At 44.0% G+C, this 18,333-nt stretch overlaps 3 protein-coding genes across 4 annotated transcripts in view; all 3 read left to right on the top strand.

The window, feature by feature from the left end:
• The window catches only part of LOC120959281 (uncharacterized), a 31,099-nt gene extending 24,342 nt beyond the window's left edge, over nt 1-6,757 (top strand). Inside the window, exons 5-11 of the mRNA XM_040382562.2 lie at nt 124-274; nt 387-1,057; nt 4,912-5,029; nt 5,120-5,483; nt 5,547-5,881; nt 5,958-6,373; nt 6,439-6,757. Of these exons, the coding sequence (XP_040238496.2) occupies nt 124-274; nt 387-1,057; nt 4,912-5,029; nt 5,120-5,483; nt 5,547-5,881; nt 5,958-6,373; nt 6,439-6,654 (2,271 nt within the window). The 3' untranslated portion in view covers nt 6,655-6,757. The remainder of the gene's footprint in view (nt 1-123; nt 275-386; nt 1,058-4,911; nt 5,030-5,119; nt 5,484-5,546; nt 5,882-5,957; nt 6,374-6,438) is intronic.
• Nucleotides 6,758-7,184: 427 nt separating this feature from the next.
• On the top strand, nt 7,185-9,408 carry LOC125907201 (facilitated trehalose transporter Tret1-like). The gene is made up of 4 exons (XM_049608131.1): nt 7,185-7,564; nt 8,538-8,959; nt 9,030-9,095; nt 9,162-9,408. Exons 1-4 carry the CDS (start codon nt 7,309-7,311, stop codon nt 9,303-9,305), a joined length of 888 nt encoding a protein of 295 aa, XP_049464088.1. The 5' UTR covers nt 7,185-7,308; the 3' UTR covers nt 9,306-9,408.
• A 95-nt stretch (nt 9,409-9,503) lies between these two features.
• Nucleotides 9,504-14,138, top strand: LOC120959280 (uncharacterized). Of its 2 annotated transcripts, XM_040382561.2 has the most exons (6): nt 9,511-10,231; nt 10,298-10,530; nt 10,596-11,067; nt 12,483-12,955; nt 13,661-13,726; nt 13,809-14,138. In XM_040382561.2, exons 1-6 carry the CDS (start codon nt 9,934-9,936, stop codon nt 13,989-13,991), a joined length of 1,725 nt encoding a protein of 574 aa, XP_040238495.2. In that variant the 5' UTR covers nt 9,511-9,933; the 3' UTR covers nt 13,992-14,138. The 2 variants fall into 2 exon arrangements, 1 of the variants encoding a protein (XP_040238495.2); XR_005752155.2 differs by lacking the exon at nt 13,809-14,138 and having other exon boundaries at nt 9,504-10,231; nt 12,483-13,094.
• Nucleotides 14,139-18,333: the final 4,195 nt, after the last annotated feature.

Below are 18,333 nucleotides of genomic sequence, written 5' to 3'. Positions count from 1 at the left end.
AGGTTAGTTTAGGATGGAACGAAATTTGCTAACGAACGGGAAAAAACTCTTACCTCTGTTACGTACAATCATTTTCCAGTTTCCCCTTTTTTGCATAATTTCTTTACATCCTTATCATTGTAGAAAGCTATAAAGGCCCTGCGATTCTACCGCGGCGAGGAAGCCGAAAGTGAAACATCACAGTTTACCGCCGAAGTGGCCCGCTTTAAGGACATCCACAACGTTGGTACACCGAAAAAGAAGGACTCCAACCAGATTCACATCAAAGACTTCCGTAAGTTCCGATTCCGATAATTCTCGTTTTAAATGTACACTTCCCTATGAACACAACAAAAGTACTAATTGATGACGGCATTCCCAATCCCGCTTTCCCCCTCTTTCTCCAGTGACACGATCGCGCTGGAAGCCAATCCTGATCTGTGTGATTGTGATCATGTTCCCAGCCGGTTCCGGTTCCATACCGCTAATGACGTACACGGAAAGGATCTTCCAGGAGTCTCACTCAAACCTCAGCCCGGCCATATCCTCGATCGTGGTGGCGATGCTGCAGCTCATCGGTTCGTACGTCTCGACTATGACGGTCGAAAATGCGGGCCGCCGGGTGCTGCTGGTCGTATCGACGCTCGGTTGCGCCGTCTGCACCACCACGATGGGCACATACACCTTCCTGCAAGCGATGCGCGTCGAGGTGGACTGGTTCCGGTGGGTGCCGGTCGCCAGCATGTCTGCGCTAGTCTTCATCAATGCCATCGGCATCGGTATTGTGCCATTCATTATCATGACCGAAATCCTCGATCCGAAGATCCGCGGCTCGGTCGTCACCTTTTGTCTGCTGGAGTTTTCCGGCGTCGCGTACCTAGTCGTCAAGTACTTCCCGATCGCGGTTGAGCAGCTCGGGATGCACTCGTGCATGTGGTTCTTCTCCTGCTGCTGCGTCGCGTCCGCCACCTTCGTCCTCACCTGTATGCCGGAGACGAAGGGCAAGAGCTTCGAGCAGATCTCCGAATCTCTGAATGGTGGCAAGAAGTCCGGCCACAAGGATGTCGCTCCGACGGCCGTCTGACACACCGCTTAACGCGGTACGACGGTGAAGTCGCCATCGTGCACGCTGCGTGTGTTTTAAACGCGTTTGTTTTCGTTATGTTTTATATACCCTTATTAATTACCTCCCACAGCATCTTGAATTGTATTATACACTTTATTCATGACATAAGCATACCTTCTGTCGTTTATATGTATGTATGTATGTATGTATGTATATCTGAATCAAAGCATACAAAACCGAAAAGAAACAAACACTCGTGTATTCGGAACGTAGCAGGAGTCAAAAGGAAGGTTGCTAGCTGTGTGTAACTGTCGATTGATGTTCAATTTCAAGTGAACAAGAAGACGACAACCACACCTTAACAGCAGCATATTCTAGAATCAAAAACCTATATGACTACGGTACAATAATTAAGTAGTAACTAGCGAAGCATTTAGGAGGTGTGAAAGCTGAACAGTAACAGGAACAGCCACAAAAAAGGATGGAATTTCGTTGATAGGAGCAAATACAAATTCGAGGAAATTGAGGGAAGGGAAATAATTTACTGTAGGGCATAGAGGGGAAAACGTTGGAAAGGTAGTCGCAGATAGGAGTCGCATTTTGCAACCTTTTTACTAAGCTTTAATAAAGACTATTTGTTAACCGTGCTCGCGCGACTATGCGGGCGAGAAGTAAAGTTATACACCAATAAACTAATCGATCATTGGCGTTGTAAAAGCAAGGAGTTCTTTTTAATTTAGGAATATCGAGGTTTAACTACTTGTTTTTCTTAAATTAGTAGCTACGTAAAGATATATCACACATTTCAGCTTCAGACAAGCATGATGAGACGAATCTCTGAACTGAGTATCCTTCGAAAACGGCTTTGATCTTGGCCAAGTCAGTGCGACGTAGTCAACTGTGAGCGGGTCATCAATGGTCCTATGACCATTTTTGTGGTATGATCTGGGTTTCACCCTCATTATTCGATGCTAATTTTCTATACCTACACAATAGACTGGGTTGTCATAAATATTTTCTAAATATCAATGAATTATGAATTGGAAAGATCACGAAAACATTCGAAGGAAACTGGCCGATCATCTGCTAACAAAGTTTAACAAATACATTGCAATATAGGTGCCACCACTGTTCTTTTTCTTTCTTCTTTTGGCACAATATCGGTTGTCGGTCAAGGCCTGACTGTACCCACTGGTGAAGTGGGTTTGGCTTTCAGTGACTTGTTGTTACCATAGCAGGATAGTCATTCCTACGTATGAGGGCACGGTCTATTCGGGGCTTGAACCCATGACGGGCATGTCGTTGACGAATGTGCCACCAGACCGGCCACCACTGTTCCAAATTCACAATATTCTACAATTTATATATCATGGTATCCTACAATTATTAGGCTATCTTTATGGTTGATTAGCACATCTTAATGAAGGTTTGTCTTTACATGGGATTGTAAATACAATAATCGTTTACGATCTTGATAAACGGATGTCCAGCTTTACAAAACTAGACAATTATGCATAATGGTGCAAAATCGGCGATTATCAAATATTTAATTCTTCTTCTTTTATTTGGCTTCTATTATGCCCAACGTGGACATGCCGGACTATACAGGCTTTCGAGACTTTACAGACTATTACAGGCTCGAGAAATATTTAATTATGCTTGGCAAATATAACTTGTTTTTCTTTGTAATTTGAAAAGTGCATTGCGCTATTTACATTTACAGCGTGCTAATAATCACAATCTGCATTGTTAACACCTTCTACCTGTCACCAGTTTGGATAGTTTCCTTTCGCAAAGAGGATATACATTTTATTAAGCTGTTTCTAGCTATCCAAACTTTAGCCTTCTGCTTATCTGGAGCTATCAGGCGGCGAGAACAAATCTTAAAGATCGTATATCAACTGCCGCACGCTGCTGTCTTTATGCGAAACATGATATAATAAAGATAATGGCGGCACACATCTCAGTGACCTGATGCCACGGATCCACCAACCACAGCCACAGCTGGAAATGTGCCGGAAGCCTACCAGCCAACCAACCAAGCCGTACCCAGGTGTGGTGGGTGGTCAGTATCGCAACGGTGTGTGCCCGAAGCGCATGCGTTCTCCGTGAGTTTTGGCTCCGTGAAACCACCCGTCTGGTAGTAGTGGCCGTCGAAGCATGTTTTTGGAATTTCTATCACGCCGATACTGGAAACAATTCGCTGCCATCGCGGCTGGTAAGTAAGCGATTTCGCGACAACATTGGTCAGTGTGCCTGGTAACTGGTGGTGGTAACGGGGAATGGTAACGATGATGACGCACTACACCCACTACTCATTCAGCGGTATCGTAGTTCAATGAACTGTCCTCCTTTCCCCTTGCCCCATTCCCTTTCCGAATCCCATCAGCTGTTAGTGGAGGTTAGTGCCACCGGGATGTTGGTTATCCAGTGTCGTTAGGCACCTGCACACCCTGCCAGTAGAATCCACCGTGAAACATAAAGCAATAAAAGCAACAAGATGGAAAAAACGAAACGAGCTCTAAACTAATTGGTAAGGTGCGAACATGTCTCAATGGTTGGGACTCCCGGTTTCAGATCAGTCAGACGTGCTGTCGTTCTTCTGAGCCTGTGCCATTCTTGAGCGACAAAGAATGCGTTTGTGTGTGTGTGAGTAAGCACAAGTAAGCAAACTCTTGGCAAACAGATTATAATAAATGGACAAATAAACTCGGCCCAGCTAGAAGAATACAGACACACCGAGACAGACATGCCAGTCCGTCGATGATAAGCTGCATGCGAATGACGTCGAAAAGAACGCGCGCATCGTGTCCGCCGTCAGCACACAAACAATCATTTACATTAGAAAGCTCTTGTAACCCAACCGGAAGAGACGAATGGTGGAACATAGACTTTGCTTACGCTTTATCACGCCCTCTTTCCCTTCTCCTTTGCGTTTTGCGTTTTAACGGTCGCGTTTTAAGCGCATGTTGGCTCTATTCTGCCATTTAGGAACGAAATACCGTGTATGTGTGTGTATGATCAGTTCATTAGACACACGGTAAAATGTTTCAGGGGCCCCTGTAGATGCGTTGTTTGACTAGTCCAAGTATATTCTGCTCCGACATCCAAACTCGATAATTAACGTTTCGTGGCAACAAAGTTGTTGTGAAAAACAACAACAAAGTTGTAGTGAAAAACAACAACAACAGCAAACACTGCGCAATATCTGAACCCTGGAGAGGGTAATGAAGTCGCAAAATTAAAAGAAAATCAAATTCCAATATACTTTGAGGACAGTATTTGCATCGCTCAATATTTAAAGAAAATCAAATTTCAATATACTTTGAGGACAGTATTTGCATCGCTCAATATTGCAAAGTATACAATTTCCATCGAGGACGGTATATATAAATTCATGAAGAGATGTGCATTATTCATCCGCAACCAATTCTTCCTGTGAAATGTAGATTAAAACGGTTCACTGGCCGCGACTGTCCCGGCCCCGTTTGAGTTACACCATTTCCATACGATCAAAGTCCTTCAGGCGCCCTAATCATCGCCCTCGATGCGATGACTCTGATTGCTCAACGCTGATGAAGACGAGAGTCGACAATCACAACAATCACAAAGTAACGCCTGTCCATCTCTTCGATGTTTGCAGGCCGGGCTAATTCAAATAGATGGTAGCCGATTAAAAGCCCACCAATAAAGCGTTTGACAACCGTCTGATTTGCAAATTGGACGTCTTTCGAACGATCGGCCGCTCGAGCGCATGCGTGATTCGTTTGTCGCCCATCTGGGCGTTTAATATTAGAATCTGTTAGATAAGTTGTCAAAGTTTTGCGTACCAACACCGAGCTGTGTGTTTTGATTTAGCGATCTGAGGGAAGCGTAAACAATGCAGGTTTGCAGTCGCAATGGAGCAGGAGCAGCAAGGTCCGCCCGAACGTGCGAGTATTTGGGCACGGAAAAACCTTAACCAGGTGCTGGCAGTGATCCGAAGTAATGTGAAGTGCTATCAATCTTTCTCTATATGGCTATGGTTCGTAGAATAAAGTGCGATTTTCGGATCTTCTGTGCCTCTTCTTTTAGTTCACATCATCACCGCCAGCTATGGAGTGACTGTTGGATGGCCTGCACCGATTATCCCACTACTGCGTTCTCCGGAGACTCCGCTACCGAGTGGACCGGTGACGGTGGATGAAGCATCATGGATTGGTTCGACACTGTGCATAGGTGGCACAATCGGAACGATTCTCTTTGCCATCATTCATACGTATTTCGGGAAGAAGATAGCACTTCTACTTACCTCCGTACCACATATCATCCTGTGGACGTTGATCCTCGTCGGGGACAACGTGTGGTACATCTATGGGGCACGCTTTTGCAGTGGACTGACCGGCGGTGGTGTGGTCAGTGTTGTTCCGCTTTACATCGCCGACATTGCGGATAAGAAGTAAGTCTTCAAAGACAGCTTTCTTTTATTCTTCGTTAACTATCACCACCCCTTTCTTTCAAGGATTCGCGGCACTTTGGGATCACTCACGATTATTTTCATCAACATTGGACTGGTGTTCATCTACGCAGCCGGAAACTATCTCCCTTACGATCTCATTCCAAAGATTATGCTCGTGTCTCCGGTAGCGTTCATTGTGCTGGTGAGCTTCCTGCCCGAAACCCCCTACTGCTTGCTAAAGAAGGGGCGTCTACTTGAGGCGGAACGATCGCTCATGTTCTACCGTAACATCTCCGACCAGCAATATCAGACGGCCGAGTTTACGACGGAGTTTGACGAGCTGAAAAGCTTCGTCCACACGCAATCGACTCAGTCGCGAATCTGTTGGGCGGATTTTAGTATGTAACCATTGCCAAGGCAAAGTTCTGAAACCTCTTCTTAACATCCTTCAATCATTCATGCTTGTCATTTCAGCTACACCGGAAGCAAAGCGAGGACTCTTTATTGGCGTGTTTGTGATGGCCCTAAACCAGTTTAGTGGCATCTTTGCTATCCTTACGTACGCTGGTACAATCCTTCAGATGTCCGGTACTGGCATTGATCCTAATGTGGCACTTGTGCTTGTTGCCATCCTTAATATCTGCGGCAATCTTACTTCATTTGCCATCATCGATCGTGCTGGTCGGAAAATAATGCTACTGCTCTCTGCCACCGGTGTCGGTTTGGCATTGGCCGTACTTGGTGCCCACTCGTATCTGCTCACGATCGGCTACGACCTGCAGGGTGCCGAGTGGTTGCCCGTGTTGGCACTGGCGCTTACACTGTTCCTGGGCGCTATTGGCATAACGAATATCCCTTTCTTCATCGTCCCCGAAGTGATGCCGCCGAAGGTTAGGGGACGAATAATTCTGGATCGTTTTATCAGCAATGTCACTTATTTCATTCCTTTTTGCAGCTTCGTAGCATCGGAAGTACTATCAGCGGGACACTTCTTTGCATGTTTGCGTTCGTCACCGTGAAGCTGTACCCGATCATGATGGTGAACATCCATATCTACGGGACGGTGTGGATATCGTCCGGAGTCTGTGCGATCGCTGTAGTAATTATCATCTTTCTGATACCGGAAACAAAGGGCAAAAACTTGAACGTACAAAGTGACAGTAAAAAGTGATTCTGCCTTACGACGATTGGAGCATAGTACAAATAATATAACTTCTTTATCTACATGAGATTAAAACTGTTAATCTAAATAAAACTTAATTTAGAAATGTAAATGTTCCATTCTCATTCACTAGATCTATTAAATAAATCACACCCCCTTAGTAAAAACATCAAGCAAATTTAATTTGTTTCTAAACCTTATAGCAGTCAATTCATTTATGCTTTGCATAATGTTGTAAAATAGTCGGCAACCTTACAATTACACCATCCACGTGTTCCAAACTAACGCTTTGCTGCCGTAACAATTTCATAGTTTCATAATAACAGTCAATCGCTTCCTGCCTTATCACCACTTTGCGTTGAGATTACTGATTCATTTCCACCCGCTGAGCGGATGATCATCGCGACAATGACTGGAGCTCGCAGAACCTCATCTCAGCCACACTGTCCAGACAGATTAAGCACCGTATACCGGTATCGGCCAGTTCAAGTTAAGTGGCAGAGTCTACGTCACAGGATAAAACAAAAATCGTCCATTATCTTTAATGTCTGCCCACTGCTAGGCAACTGCAGAAACAGGCGGTGGCCATTCCCACTGCAACACGCGACTAGTGTGACATTGTTTACTATTTGGACGTGGTGGAACGTCCACACCCCAGCCTTTATGCGGATTGATTTACGCTTATCAAACAATGCCATCAACAGCATCTGTTCTCTCACCAGAGGTAGAAAATTCGCCCAGAAGATGATCACTATAGAAAAGATGTTAAAGCACTGTATGGTACATTCGAATTCCCAAGGTGCTCCCAGACGTAAGGCCATTCTCTTCAAGGCAACGAAACCATCAGGATCGGACGAACGCGCAACGACGATGGCTTCTACCAGAGGTGTTAGAAATCAAATCTTCGCTACCGGTGTTAGTAAGTACAGTGAACGGTTGGCAAAATTGTAGTGCTTCGTAATTTTGAATAATCGTTTTTTTAGTGAACCTCATCAACCTATCGCATGGCGCGGCGTTAGGATGGGTATCACCGTACTTGCCTATTTTGATGTCCCCGGATCAAGACCTTCTCTCGACCGGACCTGTGACGGTTGAGCAAGGATCGTGGATAGGATCGATCCTCTGCCTTGGTGCACTCTTTGGAGCATTTGTGTACGGATACTTGGTGGAAAAGTTCGGCATTAAGCGGACTCTGCAAGCACTAGTTATTCCGCACTCTGTGTGTATCTTGTTTTAAAAATTCTTTTCAAGGAGTGCTCATTCATTTTTCTAATCTGTGTTGATAATTTGTGTATAAAACAGGCTTTTTGGATTATCACCTATCTTGCCACTTCCGTACATCAACTGTACCTTGCCCGCTTTCTCGCTGGTCTTTCCGGCGGTGGAATAATCGTAGTCTTTCCTCTGTTTATTGCTGACATCTCGGATAAAAAGTATGGAACGAAATCTTCCATTACATGCGAGACAAGCATTGATACTATTTCCTCCTTCTAGAATCCGAGGTATTCTAGGCTCCTTCCTAGCACTGACCAGCAATGGTGGATTCCTGCTCATGTACGTCATTGGTGACGTGCTGTCCTATCATACCGTCGCCCTTACCATGCTCGCGCTTCCCTTGCTCTTCACTGTGCTGATGTGCTTTGTTCCAGACACTCCGCAAACATGTCTGAAGAAGGGTAGAACCGCTGAAGCCGAACGTTCGTTTATGTTTTATCGTGGCATTAGAACACAGGCCGAAAAGACAAGTGCCTTGCGGCAGGAGTTTGATAATATGGAAAAGTTTATCGAGCATAACTCAGGCCAGAACTCTCGAGTAACGTTGGCTGATTTTAGTGAGTCTGTTCTATGTTTGTCCTGACCATCCCGATATCATACATGATCTTTTTTTTCAGAGTCTCGCGAAGCAAAGCTGGGCATCTTTATCGGTGTATTTCTAATGTTCATCAATCAATTCTGTGGTATATTTGCGATCCTCACATACGCTGCCACGATCTTTGCGGGCGTCGGCTCCACACTGAGTCCCAATACATCCGCCATCATCATGGGTACGATCCAAATTGTTGGAACGCTCTCGTCGTTCGTGTTTGTTGATCTGGCCGGCCGGAAAGTCTTGCTGATCATTTCCACCTTCGGTACAGGGCTAGGGCTTTTCGTACTGGCAGTGTTTAACTGGCTCACTGTGAATATGTTGACTCACTGGATACAGGATTACAGCTGGTTCCCCATCGTGAGCCTTTCCGCCACGGTGTATCTCTTTTCCATTGGATTGTGTAGCATTCCTTTCTTCGTGTTACCAGAATTATTACCCCTAAAGGTTAGTCTTGGTACTCGTGGGTTGCTTTTTTTTTCTCAAAAATCTAATTTGAGTTTCTTTTTATCTACAGATATGCAATGCCGGAAACACATTAAGCATGGTTTCGATCACAATATTTGCGTTCATCAGTCTTAAGGTGAGAGAAAACTTAAGTTACAATAGGACCTTGAATGATCATATGACGTATGTGTTTTTCTTACAGATATTTCCCATCATGGTAGAGGTCATAAACATCTACGGTGTACTAGGGCTATACGCAGGGATATCTTTCGCTGGCGTGGCTGTAATTACATTCATTGTTCCGGAGACGAAGGGAAAAAATCTCATATCACCTCAAAGCGTGTGATGTGGAATGGGTCTCAAGATTGTTTGTGATAATTGAATTCCAGAATAAGTCACTGGAAAGCATCTCTCGAGAAAACAAATAAATAAAATAGGTGATACACACATACCATGATCTATAATTGATTTAAAATTACAGTTATAAAACAGTTTAACCTCTTCAATGAAGAAACACGCTTCACAGAGGCTAATTCCTTTACGAGCGTCTTCGAATCCCAATGGTCTAATGACCTTGCAAAATAAACCTTCCTTGGGGGAAATTCTTCCTTCGATTGCAATATCTAAGTCCAATCTCAACCTTTGAGATAGGATTAATTCATTTCCTTTGCGTTACAATGTATGGGTGGAAATGCCCTGCATCGGAAACGAACCACGTCTGACCTTTACAGACTAGGTCACTTTGCCAGTCCCATGACCCATTATATCATAACCCAAATAAGACGGAGGGAGAAATAACCGGACCATGTTTCGTCTCTTTGTTTTATACTTTAAGTGCGATGATGTTCTAAACGAATGAAACTTCTCACGCTTCTCTACCATACACTATCAAACACAATATTATTACTATTTTCATTTCTATTTACCCAAGGAATCCTTTTCCTCTAGCCGCTGACACGTGCCAGTGTTTAACAATGCGGATTGCACTAGATAACCACAGAACCTTGACTCGTTTCGCACTGAAATGCACTGCTGTACGGGATGCGGTTGTTTGTTTTCCCAACAAATCTTCAAAGTCATTGCTAGTTTACGGCAGTTTGGTCCGGCGAGGCGTCAAGCGTCATCTCAGTAGGCGTTGCATGGAAATCATCCGCATAGTCTACTGTGATCTGCGTCGTTGCGAAAGTTGTTGTGCAAACCAGTGGTGTCCCAGAATGCAGCCTCCACTTTCGTTGCTATCAGTGGTGAATCAGATTTTTGGAACGCTCATCGGTAGGTGTCATTGACAAACTGTTGAATATCAGTTAATACAAGTATCGCACATTTTTCGTATCATAGTTAATCTCATCGCCCTTGCCCATGGCATCACGCTGGGATGGGTATCGCCATCGCTGGAGTATTTGCGTTCGAACGAAACACATCTCGTCGGAGGCCCAATGACAGTGGAAGAAACTTCCTGGTTGGGCGCTTCCCTCTGCATCGGTGGCATGATCGGGGTGACACTTTACGGATATCTCGCCGATCTGGTAGGCAAACGACGAGCCATGCAAATCATCGCGATTCCTCACGTGGTAAGAATTTACAATGCCTAGAAAGCAATTTTGCAAGCTTTATCTTAGATTTCCCTCCTTTCCAGGCATTCTGGCTGTGTGTCATCTTCGGAAACAGTGTCCTACAGCTCTGCATTGGACGAGTGTTGGCTGGCATTGCCGGTGGCGGCATTCTGCGTATCGTACCTCTCTTTGTGGCTGACATTGCCGATGCACGCATACGGGGCATGCTCGGTTCGCTGCTGCCCGTGTGCCTTAATCTCGGCACCGTGCTAGCATTCATCCTTGGTAGCTTTGTGTCGTTTAGAACGCTTCCTCTGATCGTGCTCGTGCTACCAGCACTCTTCACCCTCGCCATCGCCTTTCTACCAGAAACACCACCCTGCTTATTGCGTGCATATCGAAGTGAAAAGGCCGAACAGTCGCTCATGTTTTACCGGGGCGTTCGAGGACATTTTGCAAAGTCGGAATGTTTCCGGCACGAGTTCCAGCAGCTGAAGGATGGGATCGAGCTCGAAACGACGGCTTCGGACGCTGCTCTGTCGTGGAAAGATTTCAGTAAGTGTGCTTTTTTCATAGTGTTACGACGATGACATCAATCAGCGAATGATTCAAACATTTGCACTATTTCCCGATATAAGACACAGAGGACAGAAATGGAGTGAAAAGGGAACCAAACTTACATTAGACTCTACTTGCTATTCCTAGAACGCTCCCCATTTTGGGACAACCCTGTAGATTCAATCGTCAAAGTCTCCTATCTCGCTTCCACACTCATACATAGCGTGTTATCATTATCCTGCCACTCCTCGGACTGCCGGTCGAACACCACGGACACCCACTGATAGGTACATCTACTTAGAAATACAACAAACCTGACCTTGAAAGATAAGAGACCGCATGGGGACGACTATTCGCCTGTGCCGAAAGCAAACAAATCAACTTCTTCCCAGCATTGAGTTGTTCTTTTCTATGCGTCGGGCTATTTCGCACAACTTGCTTAGACGCCTCATTGCCCATACGCTCTCTACCCGTCAACAATCGCACGTAGTGCAGGTGTGCAGGTGTGCAATCTAAAAACACACTGCTGCTCGTAGTACCAGAATGCAGCAGAGAGGAGGTAGAGCGGAAATAATCACGAGCGTTGTTTTCTTTTCTTTACTGTCCAAGTTTACCCCTCAGATGCAATCTTTGGGCCGCACACGATTACCGGTGATTAGAGTGCGCCGAATTGCATCATCACCGTAATACACACGGCGCGTAACATCAGCACAACATGCACCGGCCAATGCACATCCAACCGGCGCACCACCGAGGCAGTGTGATGCGATACGGATGGATGCGTTTGACTGTTGGTTCGTTATCTCGGGGGTGGGCACATCGAAAAAAACCCCACAAGCGGAATGTAGCTCGATTAGTTATCGGTGTTTACGGTGCGAAGTTTGGGGTATTGGGCAGCGTGTGACGAAGAATCGGAACGTGGCATCTCGATTCGTAATATCGAACGATTTCCTGCTCGTTTTTTCGATTCTATCTGTTTCTACGCCTCGAATTCCTTACGTTACGTAATCGCGGAAGGGAACGATTAAGTAACTCAGCATTGGAGGAAGATGATGTGGTGTGATTTTAAACGATGGATAAAGCTCCAGCAATTGTATACGAGCAATCAAAAACAGACAACATCCTTAATATCGATTTCATCATATGTGAAATTCTTGGGTTTTCATACAAATACAATTAGAAACAATGGATTGAATTACAGATAATGTCCGGAATCAAAATATGAAAATCTTAAGAGTACTGGGTTTATGTGCAATGTATGTGCAATAAGACCTTATGACCAAATATTTCTTATGACCAAACCAACTTGTTCGGAGTCACAACCTACATTAGAATAAGGTTATTGATGATACAGCATAACAATAGTTTACACTTACTTACCGTTTGTCTCATATCCTTTTTCCCCCAACCAGCCACGAAACCAGCCCGCCAGGGTTTACTGATGGGGATGTTTCTAATGCTGCTCAATCAGTCCAGTGGCTCGATGGCTCTCATCACCTACGCCAGCAGTATCTTCGAGCTGTCTAATCCACCGTCGGCCACCACTGTCGGTGTCCTTCCCGCATCCATTTCCTCGATCGTGCTGGCCACGATACAACTCCTCGGAACTATCATCTCACTGGCGCTGGTCGATCGAGTTGGACGCAAGCTTCTGTTGATCGTGTCCTGTCTTGGTATGACCATCGGATACCTCACCCTAGCCGGCTATGTGCACTTCCTACTCCCAACCGGCTCCTCCCCGTCAGACAACGCAGTTTTTGACGCGGTTCCCAGCATTACCAGCCGATTGTTGCCCATCTGTAGCCTTTCGTTCAGTATCCTGCTAGCTTCAATCGGACTGCTGACCGTCCCGTTCATCGTCATGGCCGAGGTTTTGCCGTCGAAGGTCGGATCAATTTTTCCATCGTCAACCCATCTTCAACAGCTCTCCAACACCACTCGCCCAGAGGGCCGTGCCATATGATCTGACTCGATCGCCCCCTCCCCCAAGCTGGGTGACATGGCGAATTCTTGCCAGAGTGCCAGTAGGTGCTGCTGGAAAGATATTCATCTCTCTCTCTTTCTCTATCTCTCTCTTCCTGCCCGTTAAGTCTGTTCATTTTTCGTGCGCGTGTTGGTTTATCTAAATAGCCTTAACCTTGACATTGGCATTCGGCGTTCGCACCCGCCGTCCATCGACTTCGATGAAAAACGGAGCCGGGTGATGTGGGGTTGTTGGTGTCGGGCAGCCCGGTTATGCGGTTATGTCGCAGTTTTGTCGCCGCACGTATCGGAGTCTTCTCTGGTCTACATGTTTATTATTCTTGCTTTGTGTGTTGTTTATTTTTTCCTCTTGTTTTGTATACGTGTTTGTGAGGCCATGTGTATTATAATATCGTCTGGATGTCAGTTCGCATGGACAAATGTTTTTATGCTTCTTCTTTTTCGCTTTCTCACAACGATTTATTCAACGCGCCAAATGCGAGTTGCAATCACATGCAGTCACAGCATCCATAACCATCATTGGACACGTTTGCTTATGCGTTCTTATTTTCTACCTACAATCTTTTTTTCATCTCTCTCTCCATTTCATGCTTGAATGCAACTGCAGATAAGAAATATTGGCAGCACAATCTGCACGACGATCGTTGCTTTGTCCGCGTTCGCGGTGCTGAAGGTAAGTAAGAATAATAATCGCGGCACACTAAACACTTCGGCTCCCGCATTAGAATTGTACCTTATGCTCGGTTACATTTAAGGTATTTCCTGTCCTACTCGATACGATTGGACTGGCGGGTACGATGGCAGGTGTTGCGGTGGTGTGTTTAGTCGGTGCAACGGTGGTCATACTGTTTCTACCCGAAACGCACGGCAAGTCACTGGTGCCGATAGCCGCAGAAGTGGAGCAAAACTCGGAAAGAAATAGAACGGAGGGAGTCTAAACGCACAGCGCGAGGCACTCCATTATTTTGAATACTGTTTGTACTTTTGGCACATATCCAAATGAAACCGTAGGCACACAAACGATAACACTAAACTTAACCGAAACCGAAAGTACAAATAATAACAAACAAGTTTGAATTAATTGACTTTTCTAAAGTGAGAATTTAGTATTACTTTTACTCAACGTTCAAAATTTTACAGGTAAACTATTTTAGTGGCATTTTTCGTGGTTGGTAAACCGTTGAATCCAATCTTCTTCATGTTATTGTCAAAGCTAATTCAATCATGTTTTAATATTACTTTTCCATGCTGGAAAACTTTGTGAGTTTCCATGTGATTGTTAAGTTATTCCTTTTCAACCTTCTGGTCACACAACAGGTACTTTTCCGTCGTGTGTCCGTTACAGTGACGCTTAAGCATTGTTTTATTGTACAACGTTCGAACACACTCTTCACATCATTGGGGTTCCGTGAGTTTCTATGTGATTTTTAAGTCTACCCTTTTGAACTTCCTGGTCAAATACCGGACAAACCTCCAGTCTTGTGTCGATAGCTGTGATACATAATTTGCGTTTTATTGTAGACCGTCCGACCACATTCTTCGCACCTAAACTCCTCCCGGTTCGCCGATGGATCAAAGATCGGATGAACCAAATCGGTGTGCTTCCTCAGACCTTTCATGGTTGCAAAGCGTTTTTCACAAAGACTACACTTATACGACCGCATGTGCATTCCAACATGTTGGTAGCAGCTTCGCTTAACATTCTTTTTACAAAATGGACATGTTTTCAATTTTGCGTATACCGGTGCTGTTGCAGCTGTGTTTTATTATCGTACTGACGTGGGCATTCTTCGCAGGCAAACTTTTGGTTCTATTCCGATGCAGCGTGCATCAATTCATTGTGTGTGCGTAGATAATGCGGATCAAAAAACCTTTTCTCACAAACTTCACACCGATAGGTGCCCCAATGCGTGGCAAGGTGAGTCTTGAAGCGATGTTTGGTAAGCTTATGACAAATTTTGCACAGCATCTTAATATGATTCTTTTCGTGTGCGTTTATTGGCAACTTCGCGAAGAACGATCATTCACAATAAGAGCAGGAGTATTCGTCTGCATTTGGGAGCCCTTCCGGACGGTGCTTGGTTTGCATATGAACATCCAGCTGATTTTTGTTGCAAACCGTTACTTCACAAATATCACACCGAAATGCTCCTTGGTGTACTGCAATATGAACCTTTAGCGAACCTTTACCGGCGCATCAACGTCTTCTTGCATATAGGACACTGTTCTCGCTCGTGTGATCGTTGATGTTCTCTTAGTTGCATCTTCGTGCGAAAGACTCTTTCACATTGATCACATGGATGCTCTTTGGCGGATGAGTGCTTTAGACTGTTGTGGCGCGTTAACATATTTTTTGTTTTCAAAGATTCCCCACATACATCACAGTCGAGCTGACTCTTTGCTCCTACTTTCCTGTTTTGTGCCTTTTTTCGTCCAGCTGATTGGTCAGATCTTGTACAATGCTGTTGCCCATCTTGGACTGTAGCATCAGTTTCACCATTTCCTTCGGCTTCATTTTTAGAAAAAGCCGCTTTGGATTCATCGTCATTGAGCGATATAATTGGCACGGGTACATCGATACACATCAAATCGTTCTGATGTCTGAGTCGATCTCTGGCGAGATTAGTAATGTCTTATGTATACAATTCCTTTGCAACATCGCATAAGATCGACTCGGAAGGGTCGATTACTGCATCACTTCCATCGGATTCTGGATCCAGATATTCTATTTCGTGCAGGTGCCCAACTTCCTCCGTCGGTTCCATATTGATCAGCGTGTTACCATCGGCTGATGAGAATGAGTTTGCTAGTTCGATACAAAATGCATTACTGTCTTCCCCGCAATAACAGGTATCTACTGTCGGGTCGCGTTTCAAAAGCAGCTTTTCCTGATTCATCAACACTATATCCCTGCAATTATGAAAGTTCCATATGGTTGATGCACATTCACTGCATACATACAAGCGTAGGCCATTCTGGATTTTAATCTGGAAAGAAGAAAGCAGTTCATAGGCATACATTCATCAGCTCTCCTCAATCATCTCCTCGAGTGAAAACACTCGCTGTAATGCGCTCTGAATTTTATCTTCAAGCATGAAATGTTTAGTGCCTTTAGTTTGGCAAAGGCATAGACGATCTTCCATATCCAATTTAAACTGTAACGCCTGTTGCGGGACCGCTTTAGATGAAAATCACTTAGAGCCTTACTGACTTACGTGTCTTAAACTTTTCGGCAACCTTGTGTTGCCTTGGAAGGATCATATATCTTCTTGCCAAAATATGTATCAAAATTTTCAAAAATGCTTACCAATTCTATTCAATTGCCCATTCCGGAAACAACAGGAAACCGCGGTTGCATACAGAGTGACCAGAAATACCGATTTATCCGTACAGGCGGTCCCCGAGATTGGGAACCGAAAACGACCGCTAAATACCGCGTATATCGAATTTCCGCGTGAGTCGAATCTCTGATTTCCAGCTAAAATATCACTATTTTTCATGTAATTTTGAAAGTAGGGAGCGATTTCAGTCACTTCATGAATTATTTGATATGATTCTGACTGAATTTAACAGTTTTAAACCTTTTGAAATGGTTTTTAACATTCAATCAAAACGGAAATTGTTTGGCAATTTAAAATTGATGTGTCAAATCAGTACAACTTTCTCAAAGAATTGTCAAATTTAGAAAACCGCGTTTCTTCGAATCCGCATATAAGAGGTACCATGTATCTCGGGGAACGCCTGTACTTGGTGCTCCTATCGAAATCTGCCAAAATAATCTGGCCACACTGGTTTAAACAACAAAACCGTCAACACACTTCTGTCAAACGGCCAATTCCCAAAGAGCAATTATCTACTGACTTCGCATGATGCAGAAAGAGGTTAGCGCCACCTATACCTCAAACATCGAAGCTCAAGAGCAAGCCAGCGAAAAAGACATGCCACATAAGCCTGAGTGTCTGTTTGAGTGCACGGTTGCACTTGATTTTGTTCTAAAACCGAGAAGCACAAAGAGCTCACAGAAATTTTTCGCGGAACAAAAGTTGGTCATCTAGAAGCAGTGTTACACACATATTGATTTTTTACACACAAAGCCCAAATAACCAAATCGGCCTTAACCCACTGTAGAGCCACTTCAAACCCACGTGGGTCGTGTTGGTCGATTCAGTCGTTAACTCACCAAATTTTAGAACAATCGAAGCTACCAGTTCCGATCCGAATTATTTATCTTGCCCTCCCTTAACCCACCTTTTCCAAAAATGTTTTGAGGAAAAGTTTGGTCAAGGGTTGGCTAAGCTGAATATTCTGAACAGGATTTTAGCTCCACGGTTGATTAAATTCATTCACTTACATCACTGCACTTCAACTTCAGCAATATTATTAGTCTATAAACTAGCGAAATGAAAGAGTCCATTCACAAGTAAAAAAACACAAATATAAAAATATTACTCATGGTTGTATCGCAACAAACTAACTTAAACACACACGTTTAATTGCTTCCTTTGCATAATTAAATCACATTTTAACACAGGTGAAACATGTTGAGCGAATAAATTACCCGTGCATAAAAACTGATTTCAACAATATTGAAGTGGCCGCTTATGTGGTCGTGTGGCTTAACCTACCAAACTGATTGTGTTTTGGCTTTGTTAGATGGAACTGGATTTTTAGTACAAGAAATTGGTGACGTTTTCGGTATCTTGGTTATTTGGAGCATATTGATTTTGTTTGTTTGTTTATTTTATAGAGACTTTAAGTATATTGCCCCCATATGCCTCTCAAAGCATTTTGATCTTCGTTCGATGTGATCGACAGGACGTTCCAATCAAGGCGTCTGCTCCCAAGATACGCGGTTTATGCGTTCCCAAGGCATCCGCAAAATTTCAATGTCCGCGTAACTCGAATATTCGCAAAAGTCAACGTTTTTTGCCAAAATATAGATGCTTAATGGATATTTTTGATTAAATTTACTACTTGTATACACTATATAACGTATTAAATACGAATCATACTGATTTTTTTTTATGTTTCTGACTTTAAAGCGATTTGAGAATTTTAGTAAGAAAAACGAATAATTTTGCGTTTGATAATTCTGGGAGCAAATTGTACTGATTTCGCACATAAAATATCTCATTTAGAAAACCGCATATCTCCGAATCTGCGTAACTCGAGAATCGTGTAACTCGGGAACAGACTGTAGTTCATGGTCCTCTGCACTAAAAATTAAAGGTTACGCTCATCACACAACAAATTCAATTCAATTGCAGGAAAAATAGTCAG

This window comes from Anopheles coluzzii, chromosome 3 (assembly GCF_943734685.1).
Source record: "Anopheles coluzzii chromosome 3, AcolN3, whole genome shotgun sequence".
NCBI lineage: Eukaryota > Metazoa > Arthropoda > Insecta > Diptera > Culicidae > Anopheles > Anopheles coluzzii.
The sequence above is the reverse complement of the archived record's forward strand: the minus strand, read 5'-3'. Positions and strand labels throughout refer to the sequence as shown.